The 17,288-nt window shown below is 36.6% G+C and overlaps 1 protein-coding gene across 1 annotated transcript; it reads left to right on the plus strand.

The window, feature by feature from the left end:
• The first annotated feature begins 9,933 nt into the window (after nt 1–9,933).
• On the plus strand, nt 9,934–16,191 carry LOC115750500 (protein trichome birefringence-like 14). Its single transcript, XM_030687892.2, has 5 exons — nt 9,934–10,073; nt 10,891–11,190; nt 13,342–13,545; nt 14,472–14,667; nt 15,064–16,191. The coding sequence occupies exons 2-5, from the start codon at nt 11,034–11,036 to the stop codon at nt 15,890–15,892; spliced, it is 1,386 nt and encodes a 461-aa protein (XP_030543752.1). The 5' UTR covers nt 9,934–10,073; nt 10,891–11,033; the 3' UTR covers nt 15,893–16,191.
• Nucleotides 16,192–17,288: the final 1,097 nt, after the last annotated feature.

Below are 17,288 nucleotides of genomic sequence, written 5' to 3' on the forward strand. Positions count from 1 at the left end.
TTACCATATGTTAGTTTTCGTTAAATTTTACCGTCAAATTGTGAGTTTGATGACTGGTGGCAATTGACGAGTATATCAACTTAGGATTTTGACCCTTTGTTTATTACGGATGTACAAGTTTGGAGTTTTCGTGGTAATAACCTAATTTAACGTAAACTAACAGAGGGTAAATTTGTCACAGTTGTCCTAATGAGGGTTTTTGGAAATCATAAAACTAGTTTGTAGTAAATTTGTCATAAGTGTATTAGTTTGAAGATTTTTGGTGGTCAAAAAATTAGTTTGAGGTAAATTTATCACCGGTGTATCGGTTTAGAATTTTTCGTGGTATTAACTTTTCTTTTTTCGCTAATAGAAAAGGGAAAATTCATTACATCGGAAAGTTATTGTTGATTTAGACCGATAGAGATTTTTCCTACCTTAGTATTAAGAATTTTCTTTATTTAATTATTTAACGAAGAAAAAGTATTAATCGTCATGCTTCCTATTTTGGTAAGAGGTAGGTAGCTCACGCCAACAAAATAGTGATTTTTTGTAAGTTCAGCCACAGCATGTTGTCCTAATTCACAAATTTCATCTGGAGCGCAATGTTAACATTGTAGCAGCCGATCAAGGGTCATAAGGGGCATGAGTTATCTAACTTTTGATTAAGTTAGGCGATTTTTTTTCCTTTTTTCGTGAGCACATATGTTGAGGAATGAGTGAAAGAAAGTGTCGTAATATGAAAACAGTCATCACGATTTATATGGGATTCGTGAGGAACAAGTGAGTGACTTTTAGTTCCTGAATTGAAAACTCGTCAACTTTCCAACCAATTGCAATTAACATTGACGGATGCTTTGATGAGGATAAATTACGAAATATGAATCCCGTGTATTGTGATACCTCCACCTTGGGAGATCGTCAAGAGAGAATTCAAGTCCGAGCCGATTAACACATTTAACTGGATCCATTTTTACTCAAAAGTTTAAGTTAATAAGTTATAGGCACACTTATATATATTGACCGCTCTATACTATATAAATTTTTCGATTGAGATTTTTTCAACTCAACTCACAAATACTTCTCAATAAACACGATTCATGTCAGGGACATGAGTCATCTAGCTTTCAATCAGGTGGGATCCCACCGCCCAAGTAAATATTCTAGCAATGGTTGAACAACGATTGTCGATGCGACACCTCAAGTTTGATATAATTACAATTTCACGCTTAATTGCTCACCGCCATGCGCGGTCAATTAGACAGATTTTTCTAGCAAATTAGGTCGAATGGCATCGACAGTTTGGCCTTCAGCCGAAAATTTAGGAGCAACCGCAATGGAGGAAAGCGATGGGAGCGACTCGGTTGAAATAAAGGTGAAGGAAAAGGAAGAAAGACCAAATAGTCCAAAACGAAAGGCCGGCAATATTATGGTTTGAAAACCTACATATAGGGGTGTGATTGTTTCACGAGAAATGAAAAAAATATTTTCGTAAAAATTGTAACTTGTATCGGTTATGAAAATGAATGAATATAAAATATTTTCATTATTCACGATGATTTTTAGAAAAAAAAAAAATACCCGTCAATGGTGAAGATATTTTTCTTTGAATAATTATTTCAAGCAATATAAGCGGTTATTTTCTGAATTTTTTTTAAAAAATTATTTATTTTTTGTGAAATAAACAGAATCTAAAAGTAGTAAAAATGAGTTGGTATAAATGACAACCAGAAAATTGTGGACGTGCATTTGTGGGTGTCTAGGAAATTGGCATTTGAAACATTAAGCAAAATCGCTTTGTCATGAAATATTTGAATCGATGAATAGTTGAAAGAAATTTGGGGTTAAAAAAAAAACAACAATACGACGAACATGTCCAAATATGTGGAAGGAGAAAACCCACGAACAGAAAAGGATTGCAATCAGTTTGATAATGATCGAGTGACATTGCTTCTTTGGCCAAAATCAAGGAATCCCTTATATATGAAACATGTGAGGGATAAGATAAAATTATGTATTCACGCACTTGTCTATGTACACGTGTGTGAAATAAGTAATCGAGAATATTCGAGAAAGAAAAAAGTGATCTTCTCTTATCTCTCTCTATGTGCTATGGCTCGAATCAAAATTCAATTCTATTTTTGATAGGAACAAATTGAGAATCAAATCCAATTTTTTCATTATTTTCATATTCGTGACGGTGTGAAACGAAGGCACGGCTTCAAGTTATTCAAGACTGGCGGAATAGTGACATTGAGTTTCTCGACCTTTTATTTTAAGATTAATCAATTCCATTTCTTGATGGGAGGTTAGACGGGATATAACTCAGCGATAGAGAATTACTTTGACGTGGCGGCGAAAATTATCGGTTCGAGCCTGATTATCTCAATCCATATTTTTTCTACTCTGACTTACTCTCCCGATCCTCTAAAAAAGTACTATAATATAAAACAAAGAGGGCCTTCCACTTTTGTTGGATTTCCATCTTTTCTTTCTGCAAAAAAAAAAAAAATGTCATTAATTACTTGTTCAACAAATATTAAATTCCAACAATAATATTCCACCACCCCGCCAACAAAAAAAAACACAAAAAAACTTCACATCTTGAAATATCAATGTCATTCCACGTGTCATTATACATTTCCTTTGTAAATTGTGTACTTCAATCAATGAAATCTTCCCATTATTTTATAACTCAAATACTCACTTGTTTTTTACAAAACATATATATTTTGACTAGTGGTTGTTAGGCCTAGCTAATATTTGTACTTTATGGAAACTTCGATTTGAATTGGACGGGGAATCTAGAAAGGGTGGACCTGAAGTAAGACCGACATCTATGTTTCGAATAAAATAAAGTCGGCCATTTTCCATCGACAGCAGGCAGCTACGGTCAAAGCACGACCTTGTATGAGATTCTATAATAATACCCAAAAATGGACGAGGTTGTTTTGTAAATAAAGAGAGAAATAAACTTTTTCATCGGATTTCTGCACTCTCGACGAACCATTATCAATGGAAAAAAAAAATTATCATAAAGTAGTCCCTACAGACAATGGCTTTTACTTTTATTCTTATTTTTGGAGTATCTCGAATTTTTTAAAAACTCGTAAATTGGAAATTTAGGGGCACGAACATATAGATCCAACTACCTAGAAGCCTATGAAGCACCCCGCAATACAAATGAAATGAACCCCGTCATGCACACACCTTTGACCTGTGTAGCTGACCCTTACCCAAAGCAATTTACAGGCGACTCGTGAGAAGCGAATGAGTGGCTTTCGGTTCCTAAATTGAAAATTCATTAACTTCCAGGACATTTGTACTATAACTGATTAACATGGACCACTACTCTGATGAGAATAATTATAAAAATCTCGTGTAATTATACTATTTCTTTATGTCATGCAGCAAGATAATTTCTCCGCATTTAAATTTAGTCTAAGAATTTGTTTATAGCCATTTCTGTTTCCGACATTTCTATTTCTCGAGTCTTTATGCTTTTATAATCCAACTTTTTTTTTTGACACATGCAATCATAAATTTCTCAGTAATTCTCTAAAATCTCAAAATGCTTTTTTTTTCTCCATCTTTAGAATGCAAGAGAAAGTTGGGCCTGAGTACAGGTTTTAAAATATTTCGTCTGAACTGCGGGATGTAAAATTCGAGGGTATTTTCTCTTAACTTAGGAGTGATGGTCGGGAAGGTAGACTCTTTCGAATGTCTATCGCCTAGTAGGTTCATGTAGTAGCGTCTCACATTTGGAGTGAATCATCGGAATTTCGGATTTTGCGTCATCAATTTGTGCTTTACATAATATCTTTAAACCGATTTATTGGCGACGTACTCCTGGTTCAAAATGCTTTTTTTTTTCCTCCATCTTTAGAATACGGGAGAAAGTTGTAAAAGCAAAGCACGTTTGGACGTGAAACATTTTTTTTTTTCCTCCATCTTTTCTTTCTGCAAAAAAAAAAATGTCATTAATTACTTGTTCAGCAAATAGTAAATTCGAACAACAATATCCCCCCCCCTCAACAAAAAAAATCACATCTTGAAATATCTATGTTATTCCACGTGTCATTATATATTTCCTTTGTATATTGTATACTTCAATGAATGAAATCTTCCCATTATTTTATAATTCGAATACTCACTTGTTTTTTTAACAACATATATATTTTGACTAGTAGTTGTTAGACCTAGCTAATATTTGTACTTTAAAAAAACTTCGATATGAACCATTCTTAATGGAAGATAGACTCCACGTTATCTTTAGATAGCTACCACTAGGTAGGTTTGTATAAGAGTGTCTCGCGCTTGGGTGAATCATTGGAGTTTCGGTTCATGCGTCGTCGACTTGTGCTTCGCACAATGTCTTTGAATCAACTTGTCGGCGACGAACCGGTCTCAATGGAAAAAATATTAAACATAATTAGTCCCCACCGACATTGGCTTTTACTTTTATTCTTATCTCGGAGTGTCTCAAAATTTTTAAAAACTTGTAAATTGAAAATCTAACGGCACGGACATATAGATCCAACTACCTAGTGGCCTTTGAAGCGCCCTACAATACAAATGAAATGAACCCGTTATGTAACACGCCTTTGACCTATGTAGATGACCCTCACTCAGAGCAATTTACAGGCGATTTGTGAGAAACGAACGAGTGACTTTCAATTCCTAAATTGGAAGCTCGTCAACTTCCCGGACAATTGCACTATAATTGATTAACATTGACCACTGCTCTGATGAGGATAATTACCAAAATCTCGTGTAATTATACTTTTTTTTTTATGTTACCTATCGGGCAGCAAGATAATTGCTCGCTATTTAAATTTAGTCTAGGAATTTGTTTACATCAATTTATGTTTTCGACCTTTCTACTTATCGAGACTTTATGCTTTTATAATCCGAATTTTATTTTCAACGCATGCAGTCGTAATTTTCTCAGTAATTCTCTAAAATCTCAAGTAGCCTTTTATATATATATATATATATATATATATATATTTCTCGATCTTTAGAATACGAGAGAAAGTTGTAAAAGCTAACAACATTTGGACGTGAAGTATTGTAAAATAAAAACAGCGACCACGTGGCGTGTCGGTGCAGATCCGAGAGCGCGTGCACATGTGCTTGCATCGTTGCACGTGCAGAACACCGCCCCCCAGTGCAATTAAAGCACCAAATTCATTATTTAAATTATTTAAATTTTTTATTCTTAGCAAATAAATTGATTATAAATAACAATAATCGGGTGTTGCTGAAGACGTGACGGGCATCAAATTATGCTGAGACATCTTGCATTTTTTTGGGTACACGCATGAACTTGTTCTTTTATTCTTGTTTCTCGAGATTTTAATATTTCGGGCATTCTTTAATGATAAACTATTTCATTTTCACTGTACTAATTACTTTTAATGCGGGAAAGACTATGCATTAAAAGCGATAATTTTGCTCGATTGAGGTGTTTAACACGTGCTTTCGAGGTTCTTGACGTAACATTCCCTGCTCAAGCGAGGTCCAAGCATGTTATTCTCGAAAAAATCGAAGGGCGTTAATTTGTAGATGATGTAAATGATCGCTAAATAGAAGGACAACATTTGACATTTTTCATCTACATGAAATTGTCATGGATTGAATTCTCACATACTCATGTGAGCTAGGAGTGGAGTCTTGTGATATCGGGGTGAGGAGTGAGTGATGCAGAAGGGATGATGCACTAGTTTGTAGGGGCAGCGTCATGGTGTTTGTGTTAAGAGTCATGATGTGGAATGAATAATGCCATCTTAGAGGATCTTTGAAGGCGGGATTAGCCTTCTATATACAAATTGGTTGAAAGCTGATGCTGCTCTCTTGATGAGGCCAAAACTAGTTGTTGTGTCGAAGTGTTCCGTATGTCTCGTTCGAAAGACCGGATACCAGAGCTGGCGTGAGGATTCGATTTGTCATACTATTCTTAGAAAAAAATCTTCAGAAGGAAGGTGCTAGCATGGTATTTGTCGGCTCATCAGGCGTCGCACGAGCTTCTGTCAAGAATCTATCTGCCCGCAAAAAAATTATCATCTATTAATTCGTGCAAATTCATGAAATGCACGACTTGTGAGTACGAGGCCTTGGTTCCCAAACACAAGTCGGACGACTAAATTGCCTTGGGCTACCAAGCCCGCATCGCAATGGTGCACACTGCCATATGAGTCCAATACCTCCGGTTGAGCAGACAAGCCCATTAAGCAATTGAAAATGAAAAATAGGGAATAAAAATTGCGTTTATATTTAAAAATTTTGTTTTCCCATTTAACAAATTATTTGATACACCTTTGCAAGCCCTATGAATTAATTAAATGCAAGCTTTTGGCTTGTGCCGATGGCCACAACGTAGGGCATTTTACACACAATCAGTGAGCTTTGAATATGAGACCCCTTTTCTTTTTCCTTATCATTTGTTATCCGCAGTTCTTCGATGACTAAGCAAGTAGAGCTTGAAACCAAGTTTGAAGCCTTGGAGAATTCGCTCGGTAGCCATTGGCAACGAATCGAGCAAGTTTCGAGCTTGTATTCCGTGGGGCTCGGACCTTTGCTGGGGCTTCGACTTGTGCTGGGGATTCTAGGTTTATCCAAATTGCATGCACAAATACTTTGATGAGACGCTTTAAAAGACAGTCACGCTTATTGAACATATACAAAATAGTAGAAATAGGATGGAAACGAAAACTCGATGCGACTTATATTATCTAACATAATGAAAGATAGAGTTGTTAGGACATTAACTGAGAATCAATGTTGCAATATGTGGTGTGGAATCTCATATCTCGTGGGATTGGCCGGGCAATTTCTAATTTCATATCATAGCCATCGCGGGTGATAATCAGCTTATGTTAGATTCAAGCCAAACAACGTGGATTGACTAATCTGGTCAAGAATTTGAAATTTGACCAAGACACGATTATTAAGCATGTTAAAAGATGCAACATGCTTAACACATCTTAGAAAGTTATAAGCTATCATGCATATAGTGATAGAATGTTTAAATATTAAACCACCCTTTTATCTAATTCCATGCTTAGTACTAGGCACGAAGTGATAGAATATTTAAATACCAAAATGCATAGTTATCTAACAACTTAAGTTTTTTAAGTTATTATTTATTGTTAGTATACAATAGCGGATTGATTAAGCTTACCTCAAACGCGCTCAATACATGTTACGATGTTGTCCGATCCTGTTGGGACCACATCCAAATATGATCTTAGAGATTATCAATTTTTCGACTTTATGCTAGATAAGAAATGATTTAGTGGCACCTACTATAATAATTTGAAAAAAATTTCTTTTGAAAATGATTACTTGTATCGCTTACAAAATTAAATCGACAAAAAATATTTTTCATTGTTTACGAAAACAATTAGAGAAAATTGTTATTTATAATGAAAATATTTTCATTGATTAATTATTTTAAGCGATACAAGCGATCATTTTAAAAAAAATATCTTTTTAATAATTTTTTCCGTGAAATTTTCGGAGGATAATGCATGGTAAGCTCTTTAACACCGGGGGTATCACAGGTGAAATAAATTTTTATTGCTTTTTTTTTGTCGAAATTTTTTTATTGCTTGACCTTTTATGGAATGATTGGATCTGCATTGCACTCTAGTCGAGATCTTAATATTCTATGCGTGTTAGTTTTAGTATTCAATGTTCCATTTGTATCGTGAAAAACAAATAATTTATAAAATATTTTCTTAAAAATGATTATTTTTATCTCATAAAATAATTGGCTAATGAAAAAAGTTTTCATCATCGACAACAATATATATCTAAATGACGTTGAAAATATTTTCGGTTTATTCATTTTTTTGTAAGTGATACGGACGATCGTTCGCAAAATAAACCGCCCCTAAAGCAGTTTGATAGAAGAAATTAAGTCATGTGTTGTGCATGATGAATTATATCTTAGGTAAATCTAGCATAGACTGGTTGGAAAAGTTTACTAGTAAAAGAAATAAGTGCATTAGAAGTCCTAAAACTTATCGTGAAAGTGCAATTAAGTCTTAAAATTTTCAAAAAGTGTAACCAAGTTCTAAAGCTTGTCAAATTAATGCAATAGAGTCTTCTATTTACACTATTAATTTGCTTAACAGAAAATGCTGACTTTGCATTTTTAAATTATTTTCTCTTTCCTTGGAAGCTTTTTAAAATTATTTTATTTTCTTAAGTTGCAATTTTTATTATTTCCTTCTTCAAATTTTACTTAAATAGAATTAAAAACTATAAAAGGCTAAATTTTTATTTAAAAAAACAAACCGGAAAAAAAAAAGAGAGAATGATAAGGGGCTCGTCGTTGCCGCTCCTCATTGTTGGAGGGGTCGGTGGAGGTCGTCGGCCTTGGCCGAGGGTAGCCGGCTCGCCAAATCCCCAGCCAAGGCCTTGATTGCACTTTCTATTATATAAATTGACGGTATTAATAGAAGGACTTAATCGCACTAATTTAACAAGTTTTAGACATTGATTGCACTTTTTGAAAGTTTTAGGACTTAATTGCACTTTCGTGATAAATTTTAGGCCTTATAGTAAACTTATCCCATAGTAAAAGACAAAGTGCAAGTGAAATGAAGCTAACATGGAGGTGGAAGTCAGTCTCGATTTAACTAGGTCAACCGACCTAAGTTGTCTAGATGTAGATCCATTTTAGGAAGAATCGGTTTGCTTCTAAATTATGACAATTTGAAACCAGCTCGGGTCGGCTCGATTCTCGGTTGCGATATAAATACCGCAACTTTGAATCGAGATTTTTTTTTTTGTCGAATCTTTGAATCGAGAGTTAGATCAAAAGAAATTCCAAGGTTAAGCGGAGCCACTCAGGCGAGACCTGACCTCGGGACCAATATTGAACGTACAGATGAATCCTCCTACCAGACTTGCCAAATTTTGAATCGCTTCGGACCCCTTTTGCTGCCCATGATACCATCGTTCTGGCTTTGCTAATTTGGCTCCATGTAATTGTGTTAGTCTATAACTAGTTTAAGCTTTGAAATTCAATTTCTCGTTTTCAGGATCGCATTGGCTTTGGATTCAGAAACTGACCATTTCAATAAAACTCCATCGATAGGTTTTAGGTTTCAACCTAAAGCCGATCCGTCCAAACCATCGACACCCCCGAAAAAATCGTCGAAACCTTAAGCATATATATTTTTTTGGGCTAATACCACATTAAACCTCAAACCGATGCACCCTTGATAAATTTATTTTAAAATAATTTTTGGATCATAAAAGTCTCAAACTGGTATATCTGTGATAATACCTCAAAATATTTTCTAGGTCACAAAAAACTCGAAACTGATATATGCATGACATATTTACTCCATGTTAGTTTCCCTCAAATTTTATCATGAAATTACTCATTTGGATGATACGGGATAATAAATCAATTAACATGGTAAGTCCACGTGAAAATCCATATCAATTTGGGGTAAAATCGGATGTACCAGTTTGTAATTTTTGTGATCCATATGGTAAATTTAACACAAATATATCAATTTGGAATTTTTGGTAACCAAAAACTTAATTTGGGGTGAAACTATCGTAGGTATGCCAATTTGATTAGTGGTATTAATCCCATTTTTTTTTTTTAAATTTTGGGAAAAGAAGAAAACTAAGAGGCAGGAAACCGTTATAATCAAATCTAATACTAAAAATAAGACGTTACAAAATAGCTAACCGAGATACTATATTTAAATCCGCCTTAGGGACCAGATTCTTTCGCAACTAAATCGCCTTCGCCACCCACTAGGATCGCGCCACGTGTCTCATTAGGGGCTGGCAAGTCAACGTTTGACTCGGAACTCGCAGCAGATGTACGAAATTAACCCCCGAATTTTTCTTGAAATGGCGACTTCACGCCCGTGCTGTCCTGGATTTCAGATCTCCATTGGATTCATGGAGTTGATGAGAATAGCTTCATTCGTACTCGATTCCTCTCTCTCTCTCTCTTCTGCGCGCATGAAATTTGATGCTCTGTACCGCAAAAAAGGTGGTCCGGCAGATCCATCGGAGCACGGCGCTCGACCGAGAGCGAGGAGCAAGAACATACGCAGGTTTGTTCCTCGATCGAAAGCTTCTCATTTTGTTTTTGTCCTCCTTCTGGGTTTTCAGTATTTTCGAAGCACTCTGGATTGCATTGCGTGGGATCTATTCAGCTTTTTCTTCGATCACTTGATCCTTACATTCGCTCGATGGAAGACGATGTTTTCGTGGGTTGCGAGTTCGAAAGAGACTCTTAGGCGATGTCCTATGGTATGAGTTGGATTGTTATGACTGCATTCTTTTCATGAACGACTTGCTTCTGCAATCCTCTTCGGCGATTGTTTGTTTTTGGGACCTTTTTCCTTCAGCGTTGCAATGGGGTGGCATGGTTAGTTCTTTCCGTTGTCGCTTGATAGTTTTGAGTCGGAATTTGTGGATCTTGGGCAAGTCGTTAAACTGTTGCAAGCGGGGTAAGGTGTTTCTAAAAGTGTTCATGCGTTGGAATGAGGCATGTTTCTTTTCTTAGCTTGATGATGGGCAAATTTGGGGGTGGAAAAAGTATGACGGAACTGGTAAATTTCCTTCCTTCCCAGCATCAAGATGTGTGATTATTTGTCTTGTACTTACCGGGTTTTAGTCTGCATTGTGTTTCTTGATAAATGTGGCCGGATGTTGGCTTTGACTCTGCCAAATATCAGTCGGTGCACTCAACCACGTTGCCGCATTCAACCACATTGCCATTTTGATGAATTATTTGTTTTCATGTCTTGTTTAATGAGACTCTGCATTTGCTACATGTGTATATAGCTCATACCGTGTTTCTAGCACATGCAGTCGCTTCATGGATTCATGTCTCCATACTCATCTTTTCTTTGCTTATGTCTACAGATTGTATTTCTGGAAGGAGAGAAAGGGCTACTTGTGACATTCTGTGATTTTTTGCTGAACAGCTTCTTGGCTTCTCTGGTTAAAATGTTGATGCCAAGGATGTCCAAGGAATTTAGATGTGCCTTTGTTAGTGCATAAGCAAAATGAAAGGTGGAAACTCGTACAGACCAAGAGGAAGAAAATTTTCTTTAGGTCTTATAGCACTTCTTTTTGCGACTGTATTACTATGGATTTGGGAGAAGAATCCTTTTATTAGCACCCTCCGGTCCGCTCAAGATCAGTTTTTGTTGTCTTCATCAGGTCAGTTGTTGAATCTTTTCACTTAACAGTAGTTACTGATTCTCACATGGTAATTTTCACCAGAAGTCATGTTGAGACGCCACTAGGGGGTCGGGTCTCATTTTTTCTTTGCGATCCAGCTATTCCGTTCCTCCACTTTTCAATGCCGACGATTTTGCGGGTGCTTTCTAGCTATAGTAGAGAGGATTGTGGGCTTGGCATGGATTACATGCTTGTCTGGAGAAAGGACGTACTATGTCAATGCATCATAATTTCTTTCACCTCGCATTGTACTGTCTTTCCTCTCATGGAAATAGAAGAAGAATAAGCTTCTAAAGGCAAGGGAAGTTCAATTGTTTCCCTTAGAGCAAATGGCTTAATTCTTTTATTGATTGGAAAATTGAAAGATGAGAGGTTTTGATGGCAAGGGAAGTTCTATAATGTCGGTCTGCTTTGCATTTTTTTCGATTGAAGTACAATGCGGTAGACTTTCTTTATTTGCTTCTAACAATCATTAATTTCAAAGGATTGGCACCTTGTTAGCAGCTTACTATTCAGAAGAATTTTGTTCTAAATGCACCCCAATGTCTTCTTAATCTTCACCTCATACTGTTTTTTTCTGACTTTAGGCATTTATGAAGATCATGCTCTAATATCACTATGAATTACTATTGTGTTTTCTGTTGCTTTGTTCTCTATACTCCTAGTGTACTTGGACAGATTTTGTTATAAAAGAAATTTAGAGAGAATTTACGTTAGTAGAATTGGTTAAAACTTTAGAAAATTGTTCTCAGGGAGATTTATTCATTTGCTAAGTGTGCCATAGGTATAAGTTTTAAGTACAATGCTAGGGGCTTGAGATGATTAAGTGTAGCTGTGCATCTCATTGGGCAGAGTCATCTAAAGCAGCATCTCTGCTGGTGATTAACAGAGATAGTATTCAATACAAGGAACAAACTGCAGTTGAAGATCTTAGGTGTAAGCCAAATTTAGTGATGTTCAAGAAAATTGTTTGTGTGGGAGAGTAAAGAGGCATGTGAAGAAGATATAGATGACTAACCTAGGATATAGACTTAGTGATATATGTTACCAAAAGAGCACAGGCAAACACGTATATGCATATTGCTGCAATGCAGTGCATATGCACGTCGACCACATGCAGTAGCGTATTTGGATGTTGTGTTTTAAAATTAGAGGTGGTATGTAAGGGAAAATCATGGTAGATAGAAATTGGCTTTGGAAATGTCATGATCGTTTGCAATAAACTGTACTTTTCACAACGTACTAGCCAGGACACTATATCATGGCCACTTGAAGTAGATTGGGATATCATTTTGGCAATAGCAGACTTTGAACTTTTTGAGTATTTCACTCTACAGTTTCTGCCGCAGCCCAAAAGATGAGTAACAATTGAGTAGCTTCCTGTCTCTGTTGGGGTGGGATTTGATCTGATTAATAATCTAAGGTTGAATTACAATTGAAACATTTGGCCCAAAAAAAAAAAGTTATTAGTTGAAACTGAAGCAGACAATCCTAGGCTTCTCATAATCTCTCCAATCTTGTAAAGCTTATCTGTGGAATTGTTTCATAAAGCACAGCGAAACTTCTTCTGTCAGTTAGATTCCGGTAGAGGAAGCATGGTTGTCCCATCTGGATACAGTCATCTGGGAGGCAAATGCAAGAGGAAAGATTATCGATTATAGGTGAATTAAGTTCTCACCTCTTTCCAAGTGATTAGAAGAGATGTGAATGGTCATTTTTTCGTGCTTATATTTTTTGGGAGGAAACCGAAACAATTTGAAGAATTTGCTCACAGAAAACTGAATATTAGTAAGTCTCCTCGAGCTTCAAATAGGTGGTTTCTGAGTTACTCCTTCTAAACTCCTCATTGTTGTTAAATTCTCCCAACATAGTGATATAGGATGGGAGCTGCACTGCATCTTAGATGAATATTTCTGGTGATATTCTAGATAGGCAATAGGCACTAGCATGTGATTATTCTCAATAGGCTGGATATGACTTTATCGTGAATCTCGATGTATTTCTCCTATCTTTTGGACTTTTAAACACTGGCAACTCGGGTTCTGTTATTTTTTGTTTCTGTCAACTTGCTTACGAGGCTTTCTTTCTTGCTTCTCCCTTTGTTTTGGTGGTGGTGTTGGGACTACTCAGAATTCATCTTTGATATACCAAATGACTCAATGGTATCTGCACATCATAATGAGCATACTGAGGAAGAAGATGCAAATGTTACACCAAAAATATCAAGAAAAGCTGAACGAGGAAGTGACAATGTGGTAATAGAGAAGTCTACTTCTGCACTCTCTCCTAAAGGGAAAGACACTCGACATAGGAAGTCCTCTTCCAAAAGTAAAGGTAGTTTTCTTTATTGATGATTTAATTATTGATTGAATTTGCAATGATTGAGTCATCATAAAGAAAAGGTATGTGGGATCTACAGAGTCTTTTGGTCATAAACTTTTATCCCCGTGCCTTTTTTAATGTTCATGGATCATGCCTAAAATTCATCAGAAGAAACATTCATACAACCGCATTTTAGCTTTTCAATGTATTGGTATTTGCTTGTGCCTTATCTGGAAGCCATGAACTGAGCGCTACTGTGTCAATTTAACAGAACTCGGAGGCAGTGCTTTTCATAGTTTTTGATATTCGATGACATTTGACCATTGAGTAAGTTTTTGCGAGGATTTTGTATGATGGTCCCCTTTCAAGGAACTTCTTGTAACTTCCAGTTCATAGATAAAATGTGAGTACGAAAGAAAAAGGCATCTGGATGGTATATTTTGTTATTATTATCTAGCTAGATCTTCTGTGTTGTTGTCACCCCATACAAATTTTTCTTTTTGCAGCTGAGAGTACTGAAGTTTCATGCTTTATGACATAGGAACAGTGGAAGAATTGCCTCATTGTGTTGCGATACGTGCAGCTAATTTTAACATGTCTACTTGGCTGAAGTTTAGCACATTTAAGACATAGCTTGTTGCACAATTAAAATAAGAGTCCTTGAAAAAACACTTCTTCAGATTTTGGTCTATAAGTTGGTGTTGTTTTTCTCCCAGCCTACTTAGTTATGATGAGCACTGGGAGATTTACGTGAGAAACGTCTATCTATTTTAGTTTCTGCAGGAACTTGGTTTGGCTTTTTTTATCTCTGTCATTATTGATTGGCATATTCTCCAGTTTAACCTTCAAGCTTAGCATGTACAATTATGTAGGTTGAGAAAAACGTACTAGAGTCCTGTATTTTATCTTAGTCAATGTGCTTTTCTTCATGGATGCAGTCTGCAATTATGCTAAGGGTAGATGGATTGCAGACAAGAGCAGACCATTGTATTCAGGATTTGGATGCAAGCAGTGGTTGTCAGAGATGTGGGCATGTAGGCTGACGCAAAGAACTGATTTTTCATACGAAGGATATCGGTGGCAGCCGGAAAATTGTGAAATGCCTGAATTCGAGAGATCTTCATTCTTGAAAAGGTTTTATTTTCTTATATGCCTTCCTCTTAGTTTGCAATGTTACATATAAAACATTCTTCTTGTGTAAAATCACTTCCTCTTGGCACTATTGACATTCATGAATATTTAATAGATATGTTAGTCCTATATAGTCGGAAATATTTTGCCTACGGGAACGGAGATATTCAATATTCATAATTTCTGTATCAGATATCATCATATGCTTTACCTACACGTAGAAGTTTCTTTCATTTGTATAAAAGGTCTCTGGTTCCTTCTTTCCGCTATCCCTTCCTTCTGCTTAAAACAAAGAAAAACAGAAAACAAGTGTCTTACAGTTTGGTAGGAAGTTTGGCATTGCTGCTTATCTGTCATTGTTTTTTGCCTGTGAAGTCTTAGAAACTTCTTTACTTCCAGAATGCAGGACAAAACTATTGCATTTATAGGAGATTCACTTGGGAGGCAGCAGTTCCAATCTTTAATGTGTATGGTGACTGGTGGAGAAGAGAGCCCTGACGTTGAAGATGTAGGAGTCAATTATGGGCTTGTTATTCCTCCTGGAGCCATTCGTCCTGATGGTTGGGCATTTCGGTTGCCGAGTACGAATACGACTATATTATACTACTGGTCTGCCAGCCTCTGTGATCTCGAGCCCTTAAACATCACTGATCCGTCAACATATGTCGCTATGCATTTGGACCGTCCTCCCGCTTTCGTGAGAAAATTTCTGGATACCTTTGATGTTCTTGTTCTGAACACAGGACATCATTGGAACAGAGGCAAGCTTAATGCAAACAAGTGGGTCATGTATGTCAATGGAAGGCCAAATGAAGACCGAAATCTGGCAGCAATTGGAAATGCCAAAAATTTCACAGTCCATAGTGTCGTTAGGTGGGCGGACTCGCAGCTTCCTTCTCATCCACGTCTCAAAGCTTTCTTCAGAACCATTTCGCCTAGGCACTTCTTGAATGGAGAGTGGAATACCGGGGGTAGCTGCGATAACATGAGCCCCTTATCTAAAGGAAGCATAGTTTCGCAAGATGATTCGAGTGATTTGGTAGTGCAGAGTGCTGTCAGGGGTACAAAGGTGAAAATTTTGGATATCACTGCTCTGTCTGAATTGAGAGACGAGGGACACATATCCCGCTTCAGTGCTAAAGCGAGTGATGGTGTCCAGGATTGCTTACACTGGTGCCTACCTGGCCTACCGGACACTTGGAATGAAATCCTTTGTGCACAAGTTTAGTTCCAAAGGATGAAGCCGAGAATGCATGAACACACGGTGAAAATATTAGTACTTTCTTAGGCGCTTCGGCTCTGGAGCATCTGTCACTACTGCAGATACTTGGCCTCCGCTAGTTACTTGGGAAGCAGAAGCTTGGTCACTGCTAATTTTAGACAGGGTTTTGGACGAGGCCAATGCGTCTGTGAAAGTCGACTTGCAGATAGAAGAGTTTCTTATAGATCTAGGGAAATGTATGTATTATGGATGCTGTAACATATTCTTTTCAGTCATAAAATAGTTATTGATGTTTTGTTGCTTCAGAGTGCAGAGGTGCAGATCATATCATACTAAATTGATGTAATCCTCTTTTGGGGTGTTTGCTTATCGGGGTATATTAACAGAGGACTAATTGTTTAGAAGCGCAGCAGAACTCGGTATCTGTAATTCTGGTAAACCAATAATGCTGTCTTCACTAGCAAAGGAGAGCAACTTGTCCAGCACAAGTTCCCTGGCCAGGAAAAAAGCCATTAGGAAGCACGGACACTTTGTGTTTTTGGTCAGACACCTCCCTCTCCATCCTTCAATTTACTTTCTATGTTCTTGTTGCTCTGAGTACATCAAGTAAAATTTACTACTGATGATTAATCGATAAATAATTTCGCGGTTTGAATACATCAAATACACAAATTAAATAGCAGATTGAGAGATATATGTGCTTATGGAGTACAAGATAATAATCCACCTTTTCAAGGGGATATCTATGTCACGATTTATTCGTCAAAGAGCTCTTCTGTTAGAATATGTGCATAGAATTTTGGAAAAAGACAGATGTTCTAATATCTAGATAAGTTTCTGCGGGGTTGAGAGGACACGAGTCCCTTGATTCATACAAGAAATGATATAGCTTGTGCAGCTTGATATGCCTTGAGTAGCTGTTATGTGATAGTACTTACTTGAGGTCCAAGATCAATAATAGAAAGAAAATAGTACGAGTATAGGATAACCATCATCATGTAGTTATAATCTAGCTTAATTAATATGCCGGTTCCCTAGTGACAATAATATATAACTTTACCATCTGATAATTATTATATAAGCGTGCTATTGAGTCGAGTGGTGAGCGGATCTCTACTTTAGAACCCGAGCTTTTACCGAGTTTAGGTACATCTTAGAATATGACTTGAAAAAAAAAAAAAAATTCATCCTAGAAATATTTTGCAGATCGGTGGAGTTTGGAGCTCATGATTATTTAGATTGGGGCTTCTGCATATTTCTTTGAGGACTGCCCAAAGTGCGCAATAAAAGTTGGTTGGATCTTCTATACTTTGATTATTTACACTAATAAAATAAATTGAATACATCATTTGAAATGATTTGAATTTAAAATCGTATAAATATTCAAGGCAAAATTGTATAT

Source organism: Rhodamnia argentea, chromosome 11, assembly GCF_020921035.1.
Source record: "Rhodamnia argentea isolate NSW1041297 chromosome 11, ASM2092103v1, whole genome shotgun sequence".
NCBI lineage: Eukaryota > Viridiplantae > Streptophyta > Magnoliopsida > Myrtales > Myrtaceae > Rhodamnia > Rhodamnia argentea.